Here is a 24,420-nt window from a genome sequence, read left to right as displayed (position 1 = left end):
ACAACATGGTATTTTTCCCACCATAGGCCAGAGATATTTTTTTTTAAGGTCCAGCCCAAGTATAATAGGGGGTGTGTTTCAAAGATAAGGATCCACCCTGCAAAAATTGAAATTGTTTTAAAGAAAAGTTTTAAGCAACTGAACTATTTTTGCTGCAAAGTTACCTCACTTTCCACCTCCAGAAAAGAAGAGTCAACCTGGTGAAGATTTATTTGTATTTCAGCTCACACAGATGAAGTTTTGCAAAGTTATTCACAACTTTAAGTCTACTTGTAAAATTAGTAAGGTGGTTTAACACTTCTAAATGGCAAGTCCGCCAGCCTGCCCATAACAATAAAAGACAAGCTTGGGCACTGGATGACGCATTTTTCTAATACGATAATGCCTACCTTTAATCTTTTAAGTAAACATTTCTTCAAGACTTACATTTTTACAGGAAATTTACTTTCTTGGATAATGGTTTAAAATACATATATGTGTAGCTTGATTTCCACTTAACCAACCAGTTAAATCCTGCTTTAGAGACAATTTTATTGACTTTGATCACAAAACAGGTCTTTCACTGGGACCTAAGCGTATCTTTTAAATGAAAACCAACTGGTAACTGAATTAAGAGTATGCTCGCAGATGTCATGTTGTAGTTAATTTGGAGTATGAAAGACACAAATGCAAACTGGCAGAAAATGAGAAGAGTCTCGTTTGAAAGAAATGTGCTGTCATTTAAATAGTTACATTTTTCATCAACTGTGAGTGAAAGGAAAGAAGTTGGTCAGTGTAAGGATTGAAAATTCGTATTTTAAACACTAGGTGGTGCCATTGTGTAAAGTTGTGTTTCTGTTAAGTTTCTGAAGTCGCTGAAGGTGAAAACAGTCTTTTAAAACTTGTGAGAAATGTGTACAGAGGAGTTAGCAGTTGCAAATGAAAGATTTGTAACACAGGATGAATGTGTGCCTGTAGTTCTGGTTTTGTGATATGCAGAAGGGAAAGGGATATCTGAGGAAAGAGCTGTGTGGTAAATTGTTGTCTTGACTTTAAGTCTGCTTGCAAGTATTTGCCTTTTTTGGTTTCAAAGGGGGAGAGAGAACTTAACTTGCAGTGTGTGAATCTAGGAGCCATCTCCTAGCAGCTTTATATTGTGACTATATCAAAACAAGCTTCCCTTGTGTTACTTCAAATACACCCTAAAATGCCTTAGGATTAAAGCAATCATCTGTAATACAATATCTGTGGCTCATCGTTGATTGGCTCAAAACATGAAATACAGCTTTTTTTTTTTCTTGGAACAGTCCATGTGTTTCCTTCGTTGTCTGCTTTACCAAAATTCTGCATTCCTTGTCTAATCCTGAGATATTAAAATAATTAAGTGGGATAGTCACCGTTTCACTAATGAAGCATAATTGAGCTTTGGAATACTTTGATATTAAAATTAAAAAGAAAACATAAAAATGGCTTTGCACATTATTTCTATGTATTGCTACCTGTTTTAAGCAGTAAATGGGAGCTTGCTTGCCTAAGGACAGTTGGACTGTCCTGCTAACAGCTTTTTTAGTCTGCAAATCTTTATCACGGAGTGTGTGCAACTCTGTTTATTGGATCTGTGAGAAGAGTTAGCTCTAAACAAAGTAATCATTACACCTTTAAGATGTGAAAATTGGATTGCATCAATGTTTATTCTTTTAGGTAAAGTGGTCAAAAGAAAATCAAAGTTTTGCAATAGCCATTCAGATCTGGTTGTTGTATGTAAATGATACATTTTTAATTAACTTGTTGGAAGAAATGTGTTTAACTTTATTCAGCAAATGCTATAGAATGATTGTTCCTATTGAGTCAGGTAAAATATGATTTCATGTGCTTTGTTATTTAAAACTATCAGGTCCTAATAACAATTTATGTGACCTAGAAAACACCAAAGAGTTGGCATCAATTTTTAAATTACTTCTTTCTTTCAGACCAAGAACCCTGTTCTGTAATAATATCTTACACACAGGGCTGCTTATTATAGATGTTGCATGTACTTTAACTGCTGTGCAAAGCACCTCTCCCATGTAATTACACAAACATATTCTTAATTAATATGACTTGTGTTAGCGTGATCGAGCAATGGAATATTTTTTAGGTGTGTGTTTTGCAATCCTGAAAGGCGGCTGACAAATGAGGAATGTGGTTACTAAATATCACACATCTCATGAAGAAATCCTTGGAAAGGACAAAGTCCAGGACAGCTATGAGGTTTCATCACAATGAGTTGCCTTAAAAAGCCCTAAAACATGTATTGATGCAGGAATTGCACTATCCCAGGCTCTTCCTGATCCTTAAGGATCTGTTTAGAAAGGTGTTGTCAGATATGATGAGTACTTGGTGAAGCTGGAATAGTTTGTTTACTCCATATGGAGCAACTTGACTATATCAAACTGAAATGCCTCTCGATAACTTCAGTATGCTAGAGTAACATATTTTATGTTCCCTACTTTTGTGATTTAACCACTGAGTATCCGGGAGGTAGGATATGTGCAATGTTATGCTGCTCAGTTCCACGCTGTGGATCAATCGCTTTTTACATGTTTATGCATTTTTTTCATATGTCAGTGCCTGGAATACTTGCAGAAATTTTGGGATTGGGAATGAAGCTGGAAAGCTTATGTGGTTCCTCTCCCTATGTCCACTAATTTTGCCATTCCATTTTGAACTGCTGTAGGGCAGCACAGAGTATATATCATAGATCATGATAATCATTAATGCAAATAAGATTGTGCACGTGCATGTGTAGTCATGTAGAGAGATGGTTTTGGCTCCATGATTTCATAAAGCTTTTGAAGTTGTGGCCATACAGCTAATGAAGGAGGAGGAGTGGTAGATGAATAGAGTAGTTACTTCCCCAGGACATTTATCTGAAGCAGCTTTATTTGGGGGAGCGCTGCTTTAGGGGTAGATCATCTAGCTGCTGATATATATGGGGAAGCAGCGTAATGATGCACAACTTGGGTGACCAGTGGTGGAAGCAAAAATTCAGCTTGACATAAACCACTGTCCATCTCTGAACTTGCTCCAGAGCTGCCACAGATAGATAGGGGAGTTCTTGGCAGCGCTAGCAGGCATTTTGCCATTACCATCTGAAAGCTCATTACACTCACTTGATGCCAGTCAGTTGCAAACTAGTTGAATATTGAGAAATCAACTGTTGGGACTGTTGTGGAAATTTCCGATGCTTTTAGGGAGGAGGCTGCTGTGAAATGCAGGAGCAGTGGGGATGTTTCATAAATAGAGAGCTCAACACATTTAAGTAATATTGGGAAGTACCTATCATCTCTCCCCTTCCCCCATTACTCTATGCAAACAAAAATTTTGATGGGAAAGAGTACTTTATAGGATACCACAAGTGGACAGCATTGAGTATGGACAAAGATACTTAAGCCCTCCAGCTGATAACTACCAAGCATATCGATAGGGAGCAGGTCAGAGAACAGAAGTCAGCAATTTAGTCCCTATGAGTAAACTCCTGCAAGGTGTATTGATGCTGGAGTATGTTGTCTTGAGGCAGGTTCCCAGGAGATGTTCAAGACTGTGTTCAGAAAACCACTGGACAAACCAAAAAGAGATAGCACTGCTGCTGTTTGCCAGGATGGCATCCCTCTCTGGGGATGCAGCAGTGGAAAGGAAACACCAACTGTGAACCGCTGGGAAGGAAATGCTGGACGTGGCAATAGGCGTCCCAAAGTCTTTGCCTTTTATTTTCTCATGATCTGTAGGTATGAGAAAGACACGGCTGGTGCAATGTCTGTGTTTCTCATCGTACTGAAAAGAGACATTCCTGATTGCCTTACAGCACTTCAGAGAGAGAGGTTTCAGCTAGTCCACATAGTCTTGGAGCCATGGAGGGTGCACAGGTATGGACACAAGACCTGCTCAGATGTGAAGCAGTGCAGTGAGGGATGAAACGGGACAGGCTGCCTGAAGAATAGGTAAGAAAGTGTCTGTAAAACCAGAAAACCAAAAAAACATTCTCTATAAAATTATTCCTTTTCATTTAGAGTGACATAAAACATCAAAAATTCAGCTCAATTAAAGCATGAGGACATCGCTTCAGGGAGGTCAGCTTAAGTGTAATGTTTGAATGTCTTTTTTTAGACAAACCCTGTGTTCTGGTGATTGCCCTTCCTCCTAGATGTATGGCTTCACTAGAGCCATACTCATTTGGCTGAGTTTTCCCATGACTGCTCAATAATAGTACAGAGGGAAACCCACAGAGAATTAATCCAGTCATGGTTGTGCTAATTTCCAAAGAAGCAAGTGAAAATAAGGGGAGTTTGTAATAAATGCAATATAAAACCTGTTTACATGACTGATTCTCCTCCCCACCCCCACCAGCCTGACCTTACCTCATTCCAAATTCCCCAGTTTTAGCTGAAAGCATTTTTGTAAAGAATGCTACCAGGAAAATTCTCCTTTTTTTTATCTTGGCTATGAAAGACTTGTGTGAAAGACGTTTCAATGGGAAGAGGGAATCTGTCTAAATGTGTTGCTATTGAAAAAAGATTGGTTTATAGTCACATAATTTGATGTTCTTAGGAGGACTATACATTTAATCTTTGATCTAGAAATGAGTCTGCACGTAAGCTAAAAAAAGTTCTATCTAAATGCACCATCTTCAGCTCCAGGTATAACCAGAAGGATTGTGGTTTTTTCTAAGTGAATTTTCTCGAATGGGGTTTCACTGCATAATTTCAGGGGTTTTTCTCTATCTTCATTTAGCTAGTATATTATTTTCAGATAAAACACTTTGCACAGGCTCCATGTAAATGATTTTTTGGGTCTGTATTCAGAGAGGAAGTAGACTGTCCTCTTTGAGGTTATAGTGCTAACACTCTAACAAACTATTTCCAGGGAAAATGCAGACAATTGGGTATTATACCTGACCTATTCCAGACTGATCTCCAAGAATAGTGATTCTGAAGAAGGGAAGGTAAATCTTCTTCTACAAAACGAGTGTTACTAAAGATTTATTTCCCAAATTTTATCAAGTGAATATGGTTTGAAGCAGTTCGTTGACTTAATGCATCAGAAGCCTGAAAGAGTATCAGTATATTACAAGGTCAACACCATTTTAAGTCTTTATGGGCAGTTGCAGTCCTCAGATAAATAAAGCACTTATGCACGTACTTAAATACCAGCGAAGCCAAAAATTTATAAACATGAATTTTAGTGTTTTGCCAAAACAAAGCATAGCTTTGGCAAAGAAGTTGTTCTGGCACTTTTTTTAAGCCATCATGGAGCTTGAAATGATGTGCTCATCTACGCAAGTAGGCTTCTAAATTAAAATTGTAAAAATAGCAAGGGTATATTCTTGCAAGTGGGAATTGAAAAGATGATGCCCTCCCCCCATGCTTTTCAAAAACAGAGGGCAGCTTCTGGTTTTGATCCTGGAAGCTCTAACAGCTTCATATTTTCCTAGTTGATGTAACAAATATCCTCCACCATCTTTAAACAGTGACTCAGCCACTGCTTGTAGAGGCTTATATTGCTCTAGTTGTATTTTGTCTTTCGGTAGGAATATAGGATACTTTCCAATTCTTTCAGAGTAATGACTTTGCTAAATACTGTCTTTTCTTCAGAAATGTAAGTACAAATACATGCTGCTCTTAATGATACTGAATACTGTTCAACGTATGCGTTGTGTATTTAACTATGAGACAAATCCGACTCAATATATATATTATTTTTGTAAAATATACAATAAACGAAACTCAGCCTTTATGCAGTAAACATGCACTTTGCATAATCTTTTCAATGAGAATAATGCAGACATTACACCCATTCTGATATGTAGAAGATGATCCATGGGGGAAAAAGATACATGTGCATAAGTCAATTATTTGAGAATAGAGTCCTTAATTTCTTCAGGCTCTATAGAAAGAATTTTGGCATCTGCACATATTTATTTTAGAGATATAGGGGTAAATCTTCAGCACAGAGCATGGGGAGTTAACCATGGAACATTCATTAACGTTAATGGGATTTCTATGGCTAATTCCCCACACACTGGCTGAAAATTTAGCCCAAAGAGATTTGAAAAGTGATGTGGAGAAGCAAGTTGGTCGGTTAGCCTCATTACTTTCATGTTATTAACTGCTCTATCTGCCACTGGCTTTGTATGAACACTGAGATATTATACTTAACAGTTAATAATAAAAGACTGTATGCTAAATACAGATTCTAGTGTGGAGGTAAAATAATGCAGTTATATGAGCAAATTTTGGGTATTTTCACAAAAAAAAAGCTGCAAAGCCATAGAATAGAAGGGGAAAAAAGATATTAAGGAAGGCATATTTTTGGATAGCAGAAATGAGTTACATTCCCATTGTCTTTAGTACAGCTTTAGCGCCAAAAGAAAATACAACTCTTTTTTTTTTTTTTTTTTTTTTAAAAAAAAAACCTTAGTATTCTGCTATTGGGATCTAACTTCAGAGCCGGCCAACTCTGAGCAGGGGGTTGGACCCAATGAATTCCAAGTTCCTTCCAGTCTAAATTATTGTATGATTTGGACTTCGTATGGCATTTTTCTTAAAGCCTTTTTAGACTAGTTTGCTTTTGTAAAAGTTAATTGAGATAAGATAGGAAAGTCAGTTTCTGTTTAGGCTTAAAATTTTGAAGAGTAGTTGAAACCTGGGCAAACATAAAAAGCTATTTCATCTACTAAATTGAGAATATTGTGTTAAAAGGAAATACAGGCTTTAAAAAGTTTATCAGATTTATGTTGCTTTTTTTGGTGTTAATGATATGCAACAGAGAATGTGGGTGAAATGTGAATATGTGTGTGTGCGCATATGTATATTCACATTTTTATTTCTCTTGTATCTTAGCAGTTTCCTTTTTAGAGGAGCTATTAAATTGCTTTTCCAGTTGTTATCCAGAGCAGTCAGTAGCCAGCCATTAGAGGGTGCTTCTGCACCAAGGAGCTCTCTTTTCTTAAAACCCAATTTACTTAACTTTAAGTATTTGTAGATTTAATGAAGAATCATTTTATGTTTCCTAGAATTATCCAATTTCTTCTTTAATTTGCATTACTTTGTGGAGTATTGTTCTTGGAATTCAGAGGATTAAAATGCAGGTAACTAAAGGTGATTCAGAGAGGGTGGAATGATTCAAAGCAGCAAAATTATTACATTCTGTAATTGTTAATGTAAAAACAAGAGAAAATACACATGGACCCCATGCAAGTGAAAAATGGGCTGGTCTCTTACCTAATTAATGACAAAGATGAGCATCTATACTTTATAATACTTGCTTACAATATTACTGCCTCTTTTAGAAATAGATTTGTTCATTATGACTCCACTACATGTATTTGCAGCAAGAATAGTATATTCTTAGATGTAGTTTGTAAATTTCTGCCGTTGTTAGTAAAGATTTAAAAATAAAACTGAGTGAAATAAAGTGCGGGGTTTTTTTTTTTTTCTCTAGAATCATCACGATTCCTTATTCAGTAGCAAACTTAAAAATGGTATGGCTTTGCTGTAAGAATGTGTAGACAGCAGAACAGGTAAATGGTTTTATAGCAATTTATCCCAGGAATACCATTTTAAAGTCTGCCCTTCTGACCCAGGACATTGGTGCAAGGTGAGTGAAGGAGAATGGAAATAAGAAGATTTCTAAGAGAAAATTGTGCTGTTCTGGAATCAGTTACTAAAACTGATTAAATAAAAGTCATTAATTCTCAAAAGTGGTGCATAGTACAAACCAGTATATCTTAGTTGTATGCCCAGTAATGTCTAGATCATGAGCACTCAACAAAGAGATTTGCCGCTTGCAAATCTTTGTCAAAGCCAGCCCTTGGAGATGCTGATTCTGAAAATACTCCTTCTGAGGAAGTTGGTACATTTTTGCATGAATTTTCAGATTTGGGTTAAGGATTTCTGATATCCAGTTGCTTTTGAAAGCTGCCAAAACTTGCAAAGACCTTCTGGGGTAAAATGTCAATTGTCAGCTGGAGGAACTGGCACTGAGCTCAGAAAGGGGAGGGACAAAAATCTTCTTCAGGAGCTTCTTAAGAAGCCATGTAGCCTCTGAAGCCTTAAACAAAAAGGGTAACAAAATGTCCCTTCAGGCACAAGTGTCCCTGTTTCTATTGCACCTGTATATGCTGATATGCTCGTAGTACTATATTTGTATCGAGGGCTGCTGGTACTGCTGTCTCCAATTTTATATATACATCACTTAGATATCTTTTCTGAGATTGTGAGGGCCCTTCTTCTCAAAAGGCAGTGTTTACATTGCAAGAACACGTGGAATTAAAATAGCTGAATCTCCCTAACATCATACTCCCTAACAACTTGGGAATTTAGTATTTGCATATATATTTAAGTAATACAAATTTCAACATCAGTGGGTGTGCTTTGTGAAGCTGACATGCATTCTTGTATAACTAATTTTATTCTAATTCTTCCAAGACATTATACAATACTTATTTATGTTTCTTTCAGCTGTTAAAAGGTGTATGTTTTTTCTTTAGTACTTGGACTGTCTAGTTCAGATTCAAGTCAATTTTTTTCTAATTTGGGAGTAGAATCTAGGCAAAAGTAAAATGTTTTTCTTAAGCATATCAAACAACAGGATAATTGGATATTGTGAATATCTTCTTTCTATATAAAATTTGGACCTTCTGAATGAATATGCAGAATGACTGGTAGCATGTGAGTTCTTTGAAGATATTAGGCATTGAAGGTTATGTTGTGTTGTTTTGAAGGTAATCATTCACAGATTTTCAAAGAGATTTTTAGGTTAGACCTATGACAATGATGTTATAAGGTACTAAGGAATTCTGTAATATAACAGTTTATACAGTGCCCAGCAAACTTTAGCCCTATCTGATGTGTGTTTGGTACTATTCTTGTGCAAATCATAATCATACTGTAATTTGGAACAAAATATTAGTGTATACACTCTGCTCACTAGGACCTTGGATCAATCGACCCAGTAGTAGTTTCTCCTCTGAGCTGAATGATAACAGGATCCAATTTTAAGTTACAAACTTTTTTAAAATTAGTTAGATGGATTTTTCTGCTGGTAGCATATTTGAGTAGCTGTGGAACTCACTGATTGAACTCACAACTGGTATTTTAAAATTAGAACCAGATAGGTAACAATGACTGGTTAAAAGAGAACAGGGAGTCTGCCTAATCTTATACTTTAGTAAGATAATTACTCCTTCTGGTATTAGACTTTATAATTTCAACAGATTTTGGAGGGTTGATTCCTTCAGTGAACATTCCTTATATTAGCAAGAGCTGCTTTGTATTACTTTTTTTTCAACAAGTACCATAAATCCATCTGTTAATGATGATTGTAGAGCTAATAAGCATTGTTGTGAAAGGAAAGGGCTAGATGTTCAAATACACTGGATATGCAAACTCATGACTAAAGATAGTAAGGATGTGCATATTTTGATTATGTCTCCTTCAAATCTGTCTCCTTCAAATCTTGTCTCCTTCAATCTTGTCTCCTTCAAATCTGTCCACTGGGAGAACAAACTCAATATACAGCTGGACAAGTAAGACAGTAAACCTGAAACCAGATAGTACATCACCAGTATTATCTAAAAAAATAGATGGTCATTTCTACGGAGAACCCAGACACATTTCTCTACAATTCATCTACATGTTGGGAAGATCCTGCAAGCTAGCTTGTTGTTTGTAAAGTATTAAGAGTTGACTAAAAGTCCATTTTACATTTCAAAAAGATTATAAACCATAAAATGTACAAATTCCACCAGTGCATTATTTAACTGAAATTAAGAAGCCTATGCCGACCAGAAATTAGTCACTTATGTTCTTTCATATGTCATGGAACTACAGTTGGTGAATGAAATTACCTCTACATCACTGTCAATATCTAGCATATCAAATAAAGATACTGTGATTTTCCACTTTTGGAGGCAGATGAAGCTGATCATAAAGTGAGACCTAACAGTTTTCATCCAGTGGTGATGGTATTATTAGCAAGAGGAAAGTCTTCCTTAAGAAGTGTTGGATGATACCTGTTATCTATGTGAACTCTTGCAGATCCTGAAACTCAATTTATCTTTACTATGGATACTCAAATTTAGAGGGATGGTGCTGGCAGTTACTAAATCTGTTGTCTTTCTGTTGTAGGACAGGTTTGAGACCAAAGCTGTTTTAAATACCTGTCAAAGGCAACTTTAGGTATCTTATTGACAGCTTGTCTTACTCTGCTCACATAATAGGTGGAATGAAGCTGCATTGAACTTTCGGCCCTTGAAATGCTTGTATTAGTACATAGTCAGTTTGGGTCCCCTGCATAGTCCATGGAAAGAGATTCAGCCCATCAATTTTTTCTTTTATGCATATGTTCTTGGACAGCACTTAACCACTGTGGTAGCCGAACACTGTCGTGGCTGTCCATCTTACAGACCGCAGTCTTGCAACCTGGACAGAAGGCAGGATTACCTTGGGTTCTTCCTCAGCAGATTCAGAAAGACCACATCCCATTTGGCCACATCCAGATCGGTATCAGTGCCAGAGACATGAATGCTTAAAAAGAGAAGCTCCTGTTGTGAGTAAACTGGTGAATTAACTGAGTATCTGCATCTCACGTTAATTCCGTTTGGCAGGAAAAGTTTGTTTTGGTAACTGGGTTGCTTAAATCATTGCTTTTTGTTGTAAAAAATACTCAGGTTTGGCTTGATCTTTCTCCTCACTTTCTCTGTCTCTCCCCACCCCCCAACTCCCACCTGCCCCAACTTGCTCTTTGTCTCATGCTGTGGACAGGACCTATTTTGTTTGCATTTTTGATAAGGTAGATTTCTGAAACTAGCTGTACTTATAGACCAAATATTTTACTCTCTTGGCTCTCCTAAGAGTAGTAGAGTAACTTGTAGTTCAATATTAAAATCTATGTACCTTTTGTTTTATGTATGACCCCACCACTCAACAGTTTCAAATGTGATTATGAAAATGTTTAAACAAATGAATTTTTTTCTTCAAAGTTATTTTCCCTAATGCATATCTGCATAATTAGAACATAACATAAACTATACTTTAGCATTACAATCAGGAATTAATTATTGTAACATGAAATTTTCATTTTTTTGTCTTTCCTAACTGCAAAGGTGAGTATGGCTTAAAACTGAAAAAAATATTAGTTCTTTTCATAGAAACCTGTTTGAAGATCATAAAGGAGTACAAAAGAAGAAAAGCTTTTTGTTTGTGTTTGCAATCAAATCTTTCTTAAAAGGAAGTCTGACACACAGGCATTGTAGGTTTTTTTAATATTACGTTGAAGAAAGCAAGATACAAGTCTCACTGGATTAACTGGAATTCAAGTATAGCAGAAAAAAAACATATTTAAAAATAAATGCTCACAAACAAGAAGCTCGATGAGCCTTGCAAATGGCTATTCAAAGGTGATTTTCAAATATTAGTGAAGCTTAATTTATTGCTTGCCTAATTTATTGCCTCCATCAAAACAAAACAGAAGAAAATAGGTCAACATAAAGAAGCTACTGAAAATTATTTAAATGGCAAAACATTCTGAATAAGAATACAAAAAATACATTTAAAGATGTTGTAGATCTAAAAATAATCAATCTGTTCTAGTAAATTTATTCAGCTCATACAACGTAGTCAGAAGCGTATTTCCATTTTTAAAGACAGTTTGGAAATTTGCAAGATTTGTAAATCAAATCAACGCGTTTGCCAATGTGCTTTTGAAAATTCTTTAAACAAGTACTCAGTTAACATATATAGTATAAAATGTTAAAGGCAAGAGCTGTACAGTTCAGTGAGAAATTTGCTGGTATAGCACATAAACAAGAGGAAAACTAAATAGGTGTTCGTGCTATATTTTCAGTGCTGCACTTAAAAAAACCCAAACCTGATGTCCTTACAGATCTGGTTAGTAGTTGGATAGCTAAATCTGAAATACTGCATAAAAATATAGAAGAATCTTATTTGTTAAGGTGCAAGTATAGTTAAAATTCAGGTTGAACTATGGTTAACTCATTGCTTTGGACTTAACTGTTGTTCTGATCACTGTTTATTTAATAGTAGCAGCCCATGCTGCAAGGCCCGTGGATGAACTAAAATGCCGATGTAGAGAAGCATAAGTGGAAAGACACAATTCAGATCTGTTGCTGTCAGTAGTACTGCTGTAAACCCACACATTCACGTAATTAATTTCCAATGTGAACTGGTGTCCTCAGTTTAAAGACTTGCTGATAGAAGCCTCCTTCCTTGCAAACAGGAATTGGAACAATGGTAGGGCAGTGGAGCAAGGACTTAGCCTCTGCCTGAATAATTTGCAGGTCCTTTCACCTTTTGATGCTTGTTTCTGCTTAGCTTAAAAAAAAGAGAGATTTTGTTATCTTCTCCTTTGACTGACTGTAAGAAATCACTGTTACGAAATTTTATGACCTACTGACCTTTAGTATTGAAAAATTGGTTTATTCACAACAATCACTATCTAAAAGAATAGCATAAAACAATTTGACATTTAGTACTTCTGTAATTACCTTATGTCATGTGTCAGCACTGGATATCTGTAGTTTGGATCACTTATCTACTATCTGGTTTATATAAAGGCCTTCAGGGTCTTTATCAAAATGTGTATATGAACTTTTCACTCTGTGGAGTAAAAACCTGGGTCAATTGTATCTATTTTCTGTGACCTTTTTAACTTTTCACACCCACTCCGCCAGAGGGTTGTTATGGATTGTAATACTTGCCTGCAGTATCAGTTGGAGAATGATTCCTAGCTTCATTAACGTTGTCAGAGGTGTGGCTGATACATAAACTAAGTATCTTCTTGACAAATGGCATTCCCTCCCTCAAATTTATTCTGCTTCACTGTCGTTAGTCTTATTATGTGTTAATAGCTGTCTTTCAAAAGAGTGTACCAATAATACATATTGGAAGTGTGTTTTGAAGGTAGGAGCGACGGTAGTGTGGTTTGGGCAGTAGGAATTTAGTTTCTGATCCTGTCACCCTCTACTTGGGTGACAACTCAGCAAAAATTGTGCCTCAGTTTTGATACGTGAACAAGCATTTAGGTGGCAACAAGTTACCCCCATAGAGATTTCCTGTAGTATTTCTGCAGGTGTCCTTGAACTTCAGCACCCTCTATCTAGTAGATGGAGTTTTAGTTTAGAGCTCAGGGGATGAACTGGACAGCTGTCTCTCAGCCGGCAATTTACATGCTGAACAATGGCCCGCATGCGTTTTTGCCCACATACAAGTAATCTGTTATAAAACAGTAATATCTCAATCACTAGTGCTTAATATTAATATAAATTAAGTCTGGTGGCAGTTTTTTTGGTTACCGTTTAATGACATGAGCTTACTATGAGCTTTGCCATGGTAATAAAGGAGACCATCACTGCAGAACCAGTTGCAAGATCAGGGCTTCAACATTTGGAATGCAGTTAAAATAGTTGAGTATATATTTATTAAGCCCAAGATAATTGCACAAGAAGTAATCTCAATTGATATCAACTGGAAATAAAATATTTGTTCTATTTTACAGCATTTACAGAATTTCAGTGTTCTTGGTATGTGTCAAAGATTCTTAATGTTCTTAAGGAGTTATAGGTGTATTTTATGGTTAAATATGTAAATATCTTAAAGTATGGAAACTCAGTAAATATAACTGTCATTGCAAAAAAAGAGGATTATTTTCAGACTCACAAAACAATAAAACAAACCTCACAAAAATTAATTCAATGGAACATGATACAACTTCACAGCATATGGGAATAAATTTACAATGTATAATTTTCATGCCGGAATTCTTGAGTTATCAGATAATGTATTTCCTTTCAATGATTATTCTGCAAGCCATATTTAGGCCTTTCTTACAATAGAAGCTTCACTGTGTATTTCAATACAGAGTGCTCTTGTGTGTTGTTCACCCATCTACAAAATAGTTTTCCTATTTAGGTTGGGGGAGTTAGAGTAAGGAAAAGAATTTGCTTCATTCATGCGTTTGGCAAAAATATTCTGAGTCATCAAAGTCTGAAGAGAAAGAAAGTAGCATTGAAGGGAAAGAAAGTAGCAACAGTAAATATTTGCCTAGAACTTAGGACTTATGATAATTGAACTACTTGTTATTTGTGTTAGCTGAAAATATTTTTAAACCAATAGTAGATTTATAAGAGCATGCCTGTATTTCTACTTCTTGAAATCAGAAGTTGGTCTTACAGACAGGGGACCTGATTTTCATTTATACTACAAAATCTACACTTCTTTTCTCAGTGGAAAAGGGATTTAAAGGAAAAGTAAATAAATATAAGAATAAAGCCCACTGTACTACTACAGGTAGCAAAGATCTCAGGCAAGGAGTTTCAGTCCCAGGAGCAGTAGCTGTGAGGAGGGGCTGACCTAGGCTCAGAAAAAGTAGCTGCAGGCGAGGAGGGGTCTGAGTTCAATGAGCACCTAAGAAAAAGCAACAAGCAAGAAAAAGAAGTCGAGCCCAAGCCTGCTTATAAAGGGGAAGGCAACCTACTGCAGTGACGATCTGGAAGCAGAGGTGTCGGGGAGCAGAGGGGAGTTGGCGAGATACCAGTGGGCCAGCTGCAAGAGGTCTAAGTCATGGGTGCCAACAGAGCAGAAAGAATGGGGACTACCAAAGCCAGCTTGCAGTTGCTGTTACAGAAGAATTAGTAACCCATTTGATCCACATTTCATCAGGTCACTCTTTTGCTTTATGTAGCCACGCCATTTTTTATCTGATCTTGAATGACAGAACAGCATTGACTGTTGTGGTTAACCACACTCTTACTGTAAATGGGACTCCCACCCTGACTGCCATTTGTTATGCACTGCAGAGCTTTTATTTACGATACATGCATCTCAGACTTTGCCAGTGCAAAGTGAAAGATGAAGACTAGAACCTCTACTTATCAGAAACTTAAGTTAAATTTCCACAATTAAATGGATGAAACATGTACAAATGAAGTGAGAATAACTTATTTTCTGCAGAGGTGATAGAATTGCTAACCTGCGCAATCCAAAGAAAGGATTGCACAGTGGGAAGGTAGGTCACAATGCCATCTTTGCACCCATTTAACTTCTAGCCAAATTAAAGCTATGCCATTCTGTACTATTTCTACAATGTCTTAAATCCAAACATTTGTGAAATTTGAAAGTGTTGTGGCTAAAAATTTGGAGCTGATCTTACCAATGGACCCATTGAGCCAAGGCCTTAAAACCTGATCGGACTGCTGTGGTCACTAGATTTCTACACAGGAGCAAGAAACTATTCATACTCACCTATTTGCATGATTTGCTCTAAACATTTGGGCCAGTGTCACAGATGAGAAGTAACCTGTTTACTGTCTTGTATCCATCAGTGAGAAACAAGTACATTTGGCATGGCAATGTCTATATGGCAGTTCATTCACCAGGCAACAGAAGTAAAGGATTTCCAACAATCTCCCCCTGCCCAGCTGATGTGTGCTTTGTACTTGTCTCTTATGTGGTAGTGGTATAGCCAATATATACAATGTATGCTCTTCACAATCCCCACATCCGCCCCCTTTCCCCCATCCACTGCAGTCTCAGACCCCACACACACTTTTCCCCACAACCTGCCACCCTTTCTTTCCTCTTTCCTGCCCAGTTCCTCCCCACGTTTGGAGCACTCACATCCACCATACCACCTACCACCACTGTGTTCCATAGGCTATATCCCCTTTGTTAGATCTTCCAGCTTGGCAAGAAACGACATGTTCCGACTGGGCTAGATCTACAGATTTCACCAAAACAGTGATTAGAGCCTGAGCTATCTCCACATGTCCCTCAGGTGTGGTACTAAGACAATCTTTCCTTGTGACCACCTGCAGATTTGCACAGCATTTGCAGGAATTACACATTTTTGAGAATTTCTCTCCTGAGAAAACAAATCAGAAGATTAGATTTAGCTTGATCAATGGATTAAAAAATTAAAAAGTTTAGACTGACGCACAGACATAAGCGTCATTTTCTTAAACCAAATTAAAACTATTAATATACATATATAAATTTAGCAGTTTCCTTTAATTGCTATGCTACTGACTTTTGGTGCAATAAATTGTAGATAGGAAGGAAGAATCTGGATTGTTTCTGCTTAATGCCAGAATATAGAATGAAGTTTTATATATTCTCATGATTTTACTGACTTTATTTCTGCATGTACTTATTGTATATCAAACAGGCTATGGCTTCATACAACTGTAAAAAGTGGAAACCTATCTTGTAAGATTGGGAGGATATTTTGCAATTATTATCTATGGGAACATGACTGAGCAAAAAGGTTTTACTGGTCTATTTTTAAATGAATAATTACAGAAAATTTAAAGTTGAAGTAACTAAAAATAGGTTAAAAAGATAGTATGTTTACAATTTTATTTTATATGCTTTACACAAAGAGATTGTTGTATCAACTCAAAGTGTACAGCAAGTAGCTACTGATCTAATGCACATAGTTCGATCTAAATTTATCTTACAGAGTCAAATATTAGGCTTGTGAATCATATCTGTGCTGCAGGGAGTTTCTCTCCTTGGTGAAGGAGAAATTGGTCATGAAGAGGAAGAAAAAACAGACAATGATTTCTACTCCAAATATTATATCACAGAAACATAGGATAAGTTGTAGTATGACTTGATGACTTACCTTGTTTGTTGAACATTTGGTGTCTGAGTTACAAATCAGACATTAAGAATGGGCTGTTGCGATGCCAGAGATAGGACGTTAGCATTGGAGGGGTGGAGGAAGGGAGGCAGAGCTGAGACTGAGGATCATCTGTTCTGGCATCTATAGCTAGTAGAGCTATCATGTAATTAATCTGAAGCCAAATGAAAAAATAGGTATTTTTCTGAATTAGAGTCCATTGTGGCTGTTAGATTTTTCCATTTTTCTGAAAAAAATCAGACCTCTAGGACATGAAAGCAATCTAGAGTAGGAGAACACAAAAAGGTGGCCTGTGCTGATTCTCATCAAATAATTCCTGGTATAGTATTTTTTGCCAACAACATCTGATACCATGTGAGTAGTGAAAATGGATTCCACAGCATTTTCTTTTATTTGGGCATTTTGTCCTATAACATCTGCCCAAACCCACGTCTGAAGCACCTCGAGTAGTACGTGTACACATGTTACTGCAGTAGCTTTGTAACTTTGCTGTGGCATAGAGGTACCTGCTTTCTGACTAGCTTTGTATTTTACCTTGTTTCTGCTCCTAGGAGTGTGTCCCAAACTACAGCAATATTTGGAGGGGATCCCCCTTGTTTATCACTCTTTCGCTAGGAACACTGGATTTCTGGGAGCATGTTGTCCCACCTTCAGTGGAATAGGCAGATGGTCATCAAATGCTGTCCTGTAGCCTGGCAGTTACAGGATTTACTCTTAGAGGGCACTTGGGATAGTGTTGTGACACCAAGCTATGCCTCTGGCACGTAAACTACAAAGTTCAGATGGGCTGTTGTCATCAGCATTTCCCATTCTCTAGCTCTAGGTCACTCCTAACACATTTTCAGAGGTCCATATTCTTGCGATGCACTCGCCTCGGGAGCTGGGCATTGCCCAGGTAGCTGCATGGGAGGAGGAGAAATACAGTATCAGTGCCCCAAATCACTCATGCAGTGCATAGTTCCTAAGTATTTGGTGTGGCAGCAGCTATATTTAAGGTGTCGGAGTGGACCCTAGATACCAATTTCAGCATTTGTTCATGTTACGAAGTGGCCAGATGGGTATTTTCTGTATCAGTGGTTAAACAAAGATTTACTAAACTGAGGATTTCTTTTAAACAAAGAACTTCTAACACAGATACTGGAGCAGGCTAACCATTGCAGAACCATCTCCATTTGTCAGTAAGCTTTTGCAACCACCAAAATATCCCTGCCTATTGTTTGTGGAGATATTGTGAAAGCAGACAGTCAGTGTTGCGTGAGCCAGAAAAAGAACCAGCTATTAAATTGAATTCCAGTTTTACCTTAACAATAGAGTTATTTTATCCCGTTTTCCCCAAATGTTACTGAATTTTCAAGAAGGGGGATGGAGTGCCTAAAGCTCGATGGGAGGATGTTTTATATTTTTTTCATACCTATCTCTTTGCAATAGCAGGGCCTAGCTCATGTAGTTAAAGGAACATTGTAAATTCTGAGAAGCACTTTTTGAAGACAGAAAGATCCCTTTGTCGTGATCATCCTCAACCCCATTGTGCTGGAATATAATGATGTGGTAAATGGTGAGATGTAGTTGCATAACTCTGAAAGTTGGTGTGTATTCCTTCAAAAGGAACTACAAGAAAGAATAATTCCTCTGAACAAAATATTCAAATTTTACAATGCCATATTTTATTACAGAAGCAAATTTTCTCTTCCCCCCCCCCCCCCGCTACAGACTATAACTAACTGAAGGTATTTCAGATTAGAATGTTTTTAGACTGGATCGGTATTTTTGGGGCAGATGGCCATTTTCACTGGCACAAGAGTAACTAGCATTCAGATAACTAACTGGTTTGTGGGTGCTCAGAGTCCAAAGAAAGGGAGAAGCAAAAAACTAAACTCTAGAATAATTGACAAAATCTCTTTTACCTTTTTAGGTAATAGAAAATTTTGCTTCATCTAGGTTATTCAGTGCAGAACTGAAATGCAGTTCTTTAGAAGTCTTTGGGTTTTTTAATATTTTCTTACAAACTTTCTTTTTTCCTCATTTTTAAGTGCAAATTTTTAAAAAGTATGTGTCTTGGAGACTGAGTATTTAGTGCTTATTTGAAAGCTTTCTTCTGTTTTTTGGAGACTTCTCTCCATGTCTCTGACACTCAGTGAAAAAATAAGGACTTGAAAGTCTTCTCTGATCTGTCAGTTTGGAAGGCACACAGCAGCATTAAAATGTTACAGGATAGCTGTATATTCAATAGGACATAACTTAAAGGACCCGTGGAGCCTACATACAAGAGCTTTGGAGTAATTTGGGGAATTTAAGTTAGATTATTGTGCCAAAGTCTCCCAGTCTTACCTTGTCTTCTGGGCAGATGTGCCTTCTCTCCAGCTGAACAGATCATCTGCCAATCAAGTCAAACCATGATAGGATTTTGAGGAGTTCACTCAATTCGATGACTTCCTATTAGTGAGAGATTGTAATCTAGGATCTATGGGCCTTGGGGAATGCAAGTTTTGTTTCACTTGCTAAAGTTAGAAAGTAAAAAAAGAGAAAGCAAATAAGAAAATTATAATGTACAATCTCCTTTTACTGTAGTCCACATGGAAAATGAGGGGCTGCCGTCATCCATATTTATACCAAAAATGCTTCCCATGTTCAACAGACCACCATGCTACTAATCTCCTTGCATTTTTTTTCCAAACCTCATTCTCACCCAAGATGAAAGTATATTCCGTTTGCTAGACATGTGTTGTGAGCTTTTAGGTTTTGCCTTTTTTTTTTTTTTGATAGAACTGTGGGATATAGTAAATCAGCAAGACTTTTTGTACATTTGGGGATCAGCGTAAAGAAAATGCTATTTCCACTTGGTGCTATTTCAGTGGATTAGGCAGTGCATCAAAACATACATATTAGCTTGAGTGACAATACCTCAAGGTCTCATAGCTATGCTGGGACTACGATAGCTTCCTTGATGCTACCTGAGATTCTTGTACATATTTTTATCATAGCACTCTTGATGTAAACGTCTGGTACTCTGTGTGACAGGAGTTCTGCAATCATCTTGTAATTGATTCATTATCTAGATGGCACTAATGGAAAGGAAATGAAGAGTCCACCTAAATAAAGAAGAAATATTCAAGTACAGTACCATACCAGCAGTGGTTCTTAAATGTGCTGTATTTGTGCAAACTCCCCTTCCAAGTCCAGCGTTCAGTGGATTCTTGGGTTTAGCGAAAGAAGTGAAAGTAATCGGTCTGATGGCCCACTTATAACTACAGCACTACAGGAAATTACTCAGGGAAATCTGTTGGTTACTGTCTCAGAAGATTCCCAATGGTCCTTTGAAACACAACACATCCTCTGGTGGGAATATTAAGATGGATTGCTCAAAAAAACCACAGTAAACATTTTATAACTGTAGTCAATGTACATAATATTTCAACTCATATATTTTATATGCTTCACATTTGTCAGTTTTAATTGATTTAATGTAAGAGCTTTTTTATTTAGAAAGACATCCATTTTTATATTTAGCACTACAGATAATTTTTGCAAATATTATGTGTTCAAAACTTCTTCTTGTCTATATTGACACTTCTCAATGTACAGTGTTCAAAAAATTTGGCCTGAAAGTCAAATTCTCCAATCTAAGACAGATCTTTGAGTAGTGGCTTCACTTTTCCACGTGTCAAGGTAATAACCATACAGTAAAAATAGATTATAACGTGTATACAAGAAGAATCAAGCACAGAGTTATTCACTTTGGTGAGAGAAGCTGTAAATTTAAACGAATGTTGATTTGTCTCTGTATGTGATGGATATATACGTTTCTTATCCTATTCTTTTCCATGCATCATTCATTTTATCATGATCAAAAACTACAGCTTATATATAACAAAATATCATCAGTGCTAGGTTCTTCAAGCAATTAGTTTCCAAAATACTTGCCATTTCACTGGTGATAGAGGGTAACTAATTTGCTGATGCAGTTTCTTTCTTTCTTTTGATAGTGCTAGGGCTCCATCTGACACCAGATGTCTTTCTGCCTGACTGAGATGTTCCTGTGGTCTTTGAGGACTAACTTATGTATTAGAGGTGAGCTGTTACCTGTTAGTAAAAACAAAACAGCAAAGCTTGTTGATGAATATTTAACTGATAGAAAATGCTGAATATCCAAATGAAGTGGGTTTTATACTTAGGAGAAGGAAAATCAGGCAGCAATATGATGTTTGAATTTGGTCAGCTTCTTTGCTTTTCTCATCATAGAACTGGAGCATCCTTTCTAGTAAAAAATGTTAAGATTATGTTTAATTGGATGCATTTTCCTTTTTAGGAAGCTATGCCCTACATGACTGTACGCTTCAGTTTAATGACTGGTTTGGGTGAATGAAGATCAGTAGTCAAGTGATTTGCAGAGGCATTGTGATTTGTACTTAGCATGAAAATAAAAAAATTCCTGCATGTTCTGGGTATTTTGCATGATTACTTGAAATTTTATACTTACAAGGATATATTTATCTTATTAATTGATTGTTCCAGGAGACACATGACTAATTACTAGCATGTAGAAATTACCTTCATTCATCTTGCCTTGCTATTGCTAAAATATAATACTAAAAAAACCCCCACTCATTTATAAATGGACCATATCAAAATATTATTTATGACACTTCCTGCCAATTGTAGTGTACAATACTTTTGTTGAAATATTATTTTGAATATTATTGAATATTCAAATGAATATGAATGAATATTTAGTTGAATGTTATTATTCAAATATTGATTCAATATGTCTTGGCATCCCATCTTTGTGTGAGAACTGTTCTGTAACAACAATCATATAAAAAAGTCAAAAGCTGTATTTCATAGAAAAGTCTGATGGTTTAAGTAAACATATAGTTGTGATTTATTGTAATTAAAGGTGTGCTGTGGCCTGCTGTGCCTATTTTTAGCCTTTGACCTTCTTGCTTCCTCTCTGTCCATTTATTCATTGCCTACAAACCTCATTCTAAAATTCTGAGCCGGAAGGGAAGACTGTCTGCCATTTCAGTGCATTCCTTCATTCCTCCATGTAAGGAATTTCTCCCCATGCTATGTCCCTGTCTGAGTTCAGGAGACAGATGTGGTGTCGAAGTAATTATTTTAGAATAATGCAACTTAAAGCCATGCTTAGATCTACTTGGTGGAGCTTGCTGTGGCACACCTAAGTATTTACCAGTCAGCCACATCAGGAACTGGCTGATGTGACTTGCAATCCCCATGTACCTGAAACAGCCAAATTTCTTTGCTATGGGAACCAGGTAGACAGTAATGCTTATAGATTAAGAGTATTGGATCCTTTGAAGGGGCAGCTTTTGTGAATCTCAAAAAAAATCCTGTTGTCTTTAGCTCATCTGTGTCAGTCATCATAAAATATTTTAAGTTATTCTAAGTTACACAAAAGATGCTAATTAGGAAGGCGGTAAAAATACTTTTGCATGTTGGCAGCTGTAAGAGAATCAAAGTGTATGTGAAGGAAATGACAGCTCCAAATAAATATAAGGACCTGTCACATTCTCCTTCAGCCCTTGCTTGCTGGTTCTTGAAACTCCTCCTGGTATTCAGGCTATATGCTGTAGTTTTTCCACTGTCACTTGTATTTTAACACTTAATGCTCTGCTCCAGCTAGCAAAAATAATGATGTTGAGCTTTGCTTGTTAAGTTGTGTTTTGTTTCCAGTGTCACATCCATAATTAAATATACTTACATTCAATTGTATAGATGATGATATTGGGATCCACCAGTACTATGACAAGAAAGAACCAGGTAAAATATAAATAACCATAACTAAAACTAAACAAAATTTCCAAATGTTCAATCTTTGACACTGACTGCTTGCTCTGAAAAATGCAAATTTGAATTTCTTGTTAATATATGCTAATATAACATAATTATAACATAATTATAATTCTGTTATATAATATGTTCATATAATATTTCTATAGAGTATTTCTACAGAGTAAGGAAGCACTGAAAGAGATTGTCTCTCCCAAGTTGGAGTCAGAGTATTTAAAAACGTTTTGTTTCACGGAAGAAAAAAATTGGGAAAATACTTACATAAACCCAACCTTTATGTCATTAGAAACCTCAGTGGGATTTTATACTCTAAATTCTTATATTTTATATTGTATTTTATATCCTATTCAGCCCTTTCACCTGCTGCAGAGTACCAAAACCCCGTACTAACATGCTGGTGCGGTCCAAGGCTCCTGGCCGCGGCGGTAGTTGGGTGTTTGCTGGAATCCCAGCAGAGGGCATCGTGAACGCACGAGATGCCAGCCCTGGCCTCCTGCAGCCCTGCCTGGTATCTGAGATGGCCATTTCAGAGTGAACGATCAATTTTCTTTATCTGATTAATCCTGTTAATCCTAGAAGTTTCGCGATGGGCCAAAAGGTCTGTTCGGCTAGAGTTACTTCCTCTTTGCGGCCAGGTTAGAGCGGAGGCTTGTGCGGGCATCCCGTGGGCCGAGTTTCGTGGTTAACGCGCTGTCTCCATGGCTCTGCTGACAGACTGACTCAGCTTCTCTTCTGGGTTCAGTTGCAGCTCACTTCGCTATCTGATGAGACTGGAGGCTCAGTAACACCAGCCCACCTGTTGGGCTGCATAAGCCTTTCTTTCACTGCAAATTTAAGATATCTGCTTTACGAGGTGAAAACATCAGGGCTGTCTCAATTTTTTGTAAATTTCTGTGTTTTATCAAACTGTATGACTCTTCTCTCTAATATTAATATTTGCTGACAGCAGTCGTAAAGATTATCATTCATCTTTTTGTCCTTTCTTTCCTTTAGCATCACAGATGAAGCACAGTTACTTAGAAGAGAAGCAAAAGCCAGCAGAATGTAAGGACATTTTCTGAGTTTCTACTTACAGTAAGACCAAATTATTAATTTGGATTGATGATGCCCCTGGTAAAGCATTAAAATAACCTCAGACAGCTTCCAGTGTAACTTTCTGCACATGCCATCTAAGGCAGACAGTCGCAGAACTACACAGCACAAAACAATTGAAGAGTTGTAATTATTCCTTCCTGGTATATTTGCAATCTTTATTTTTTCTGTGTCACTAAGCATGGTAGCTGCATTGCTTCTCAAAACCTTTGTCAAGAAGAATCACAAAAATAGTCACAATCCAGATTTTTTCCTTATGAAATTTACTCAGCAGATGAGCAATAAACATTTTTCCAATCAGCTCTTAAATTGAAATACCAACTGCCTCAAAACTGCAAATTATAACTAAAATACTTCCAGCCAAAATCAAATTCCAGGTTAATAATCAGCTGCCTTCATAGAATGCTTTTAGCTTTGAAACATCTACACTGTTCCTGCATTATCTGGTTAAAAGTAATTTCAGTTCATGCTATCACACAGCAGTACTGTGACAGTTAAAGATTTTCATATTAGTACAACTTTTCTTTAGTTCAAGTTTTATAACTCCTGCATAGTTATTATTGCTCAGAGCATTCATTAGTGTTCAAACATTATTACACGACACCTCTGAAAAATCTAATTGATTTTTAGACGACTTCACAAAGTAATATGTATGCTGCAAGAATTGCCTTAACATTTTATCTTATCGTAATGGCAACTCACATGGAATCGTGCATGCATTCAAAGGCAAAATGTGTTCCGGAAGGAAAAGTTATTTGCAACACCATAAGGTGTGTTGGGAGCAGGGTGAAGCCCAACTGGGGATGGGTATAAAGGTGTGCACAGCCATGTGGTAAATCTACA

At 36.8% G+C, this 24,420-nt stretch overlaps 1 protein-coding gene across 4 annotated transcripts in view; it reads left to right on the top strand.

Annotated features, from left to right (window-relative positions):
• Positions 1-24,420, top strand: part of WDPCP (WD repeat containing planar cell polarity effector) — a 158,301-nt gene that overhangs the window by 29,664 nt on the left and 104,217 nt on the right. For 3 of the 4 annotated variants that reach the window (XM_054822410.1, XM_054822409.1, XM_054822408.1), the window contains exons 4-6: positions 20,661-20,745; positions 22,411-22,455; positions 23,479-23,529. In XM_054822410.1, coding sequence (XP_054678385.1) covers positions 20,685-20,745; positions 22,411-22,455; positions 23,479-23,529 — 157 coding nt within the window. In that variant the 5' untranslated portion in view covers positions 20,661-20,684. Of the gene's footprint in view, positions 1-3,823; positions 3,960-20,660; positions 20,746-22,410; positions 22,456-23,478; positions 23,530-24,420 lie in introns of all 4 variants that reach the window. The other variant, XM_054822411.1, reaches the window with a different exon arrangement.

The sequence above is a fragment of the Grus americana genome, chromosome 3 (genome assembly GCF_028858705.1).
Source record: "Grus americana isolate bGruAme1 chromosome 3, bGruAme1.mat, whole genome shotgun sequence".
In the NCBI taxonomy this organism is placed as follows: Eukaryota; Metazoa; Chordata; class Aves; order Gruiformes; family Gruidae; genus Grus; species Grus americana.
Note: the sequence above shows the minus strand (reverse complement) of the source record. Positions and strands in the feature narration are given on the sequence as shown.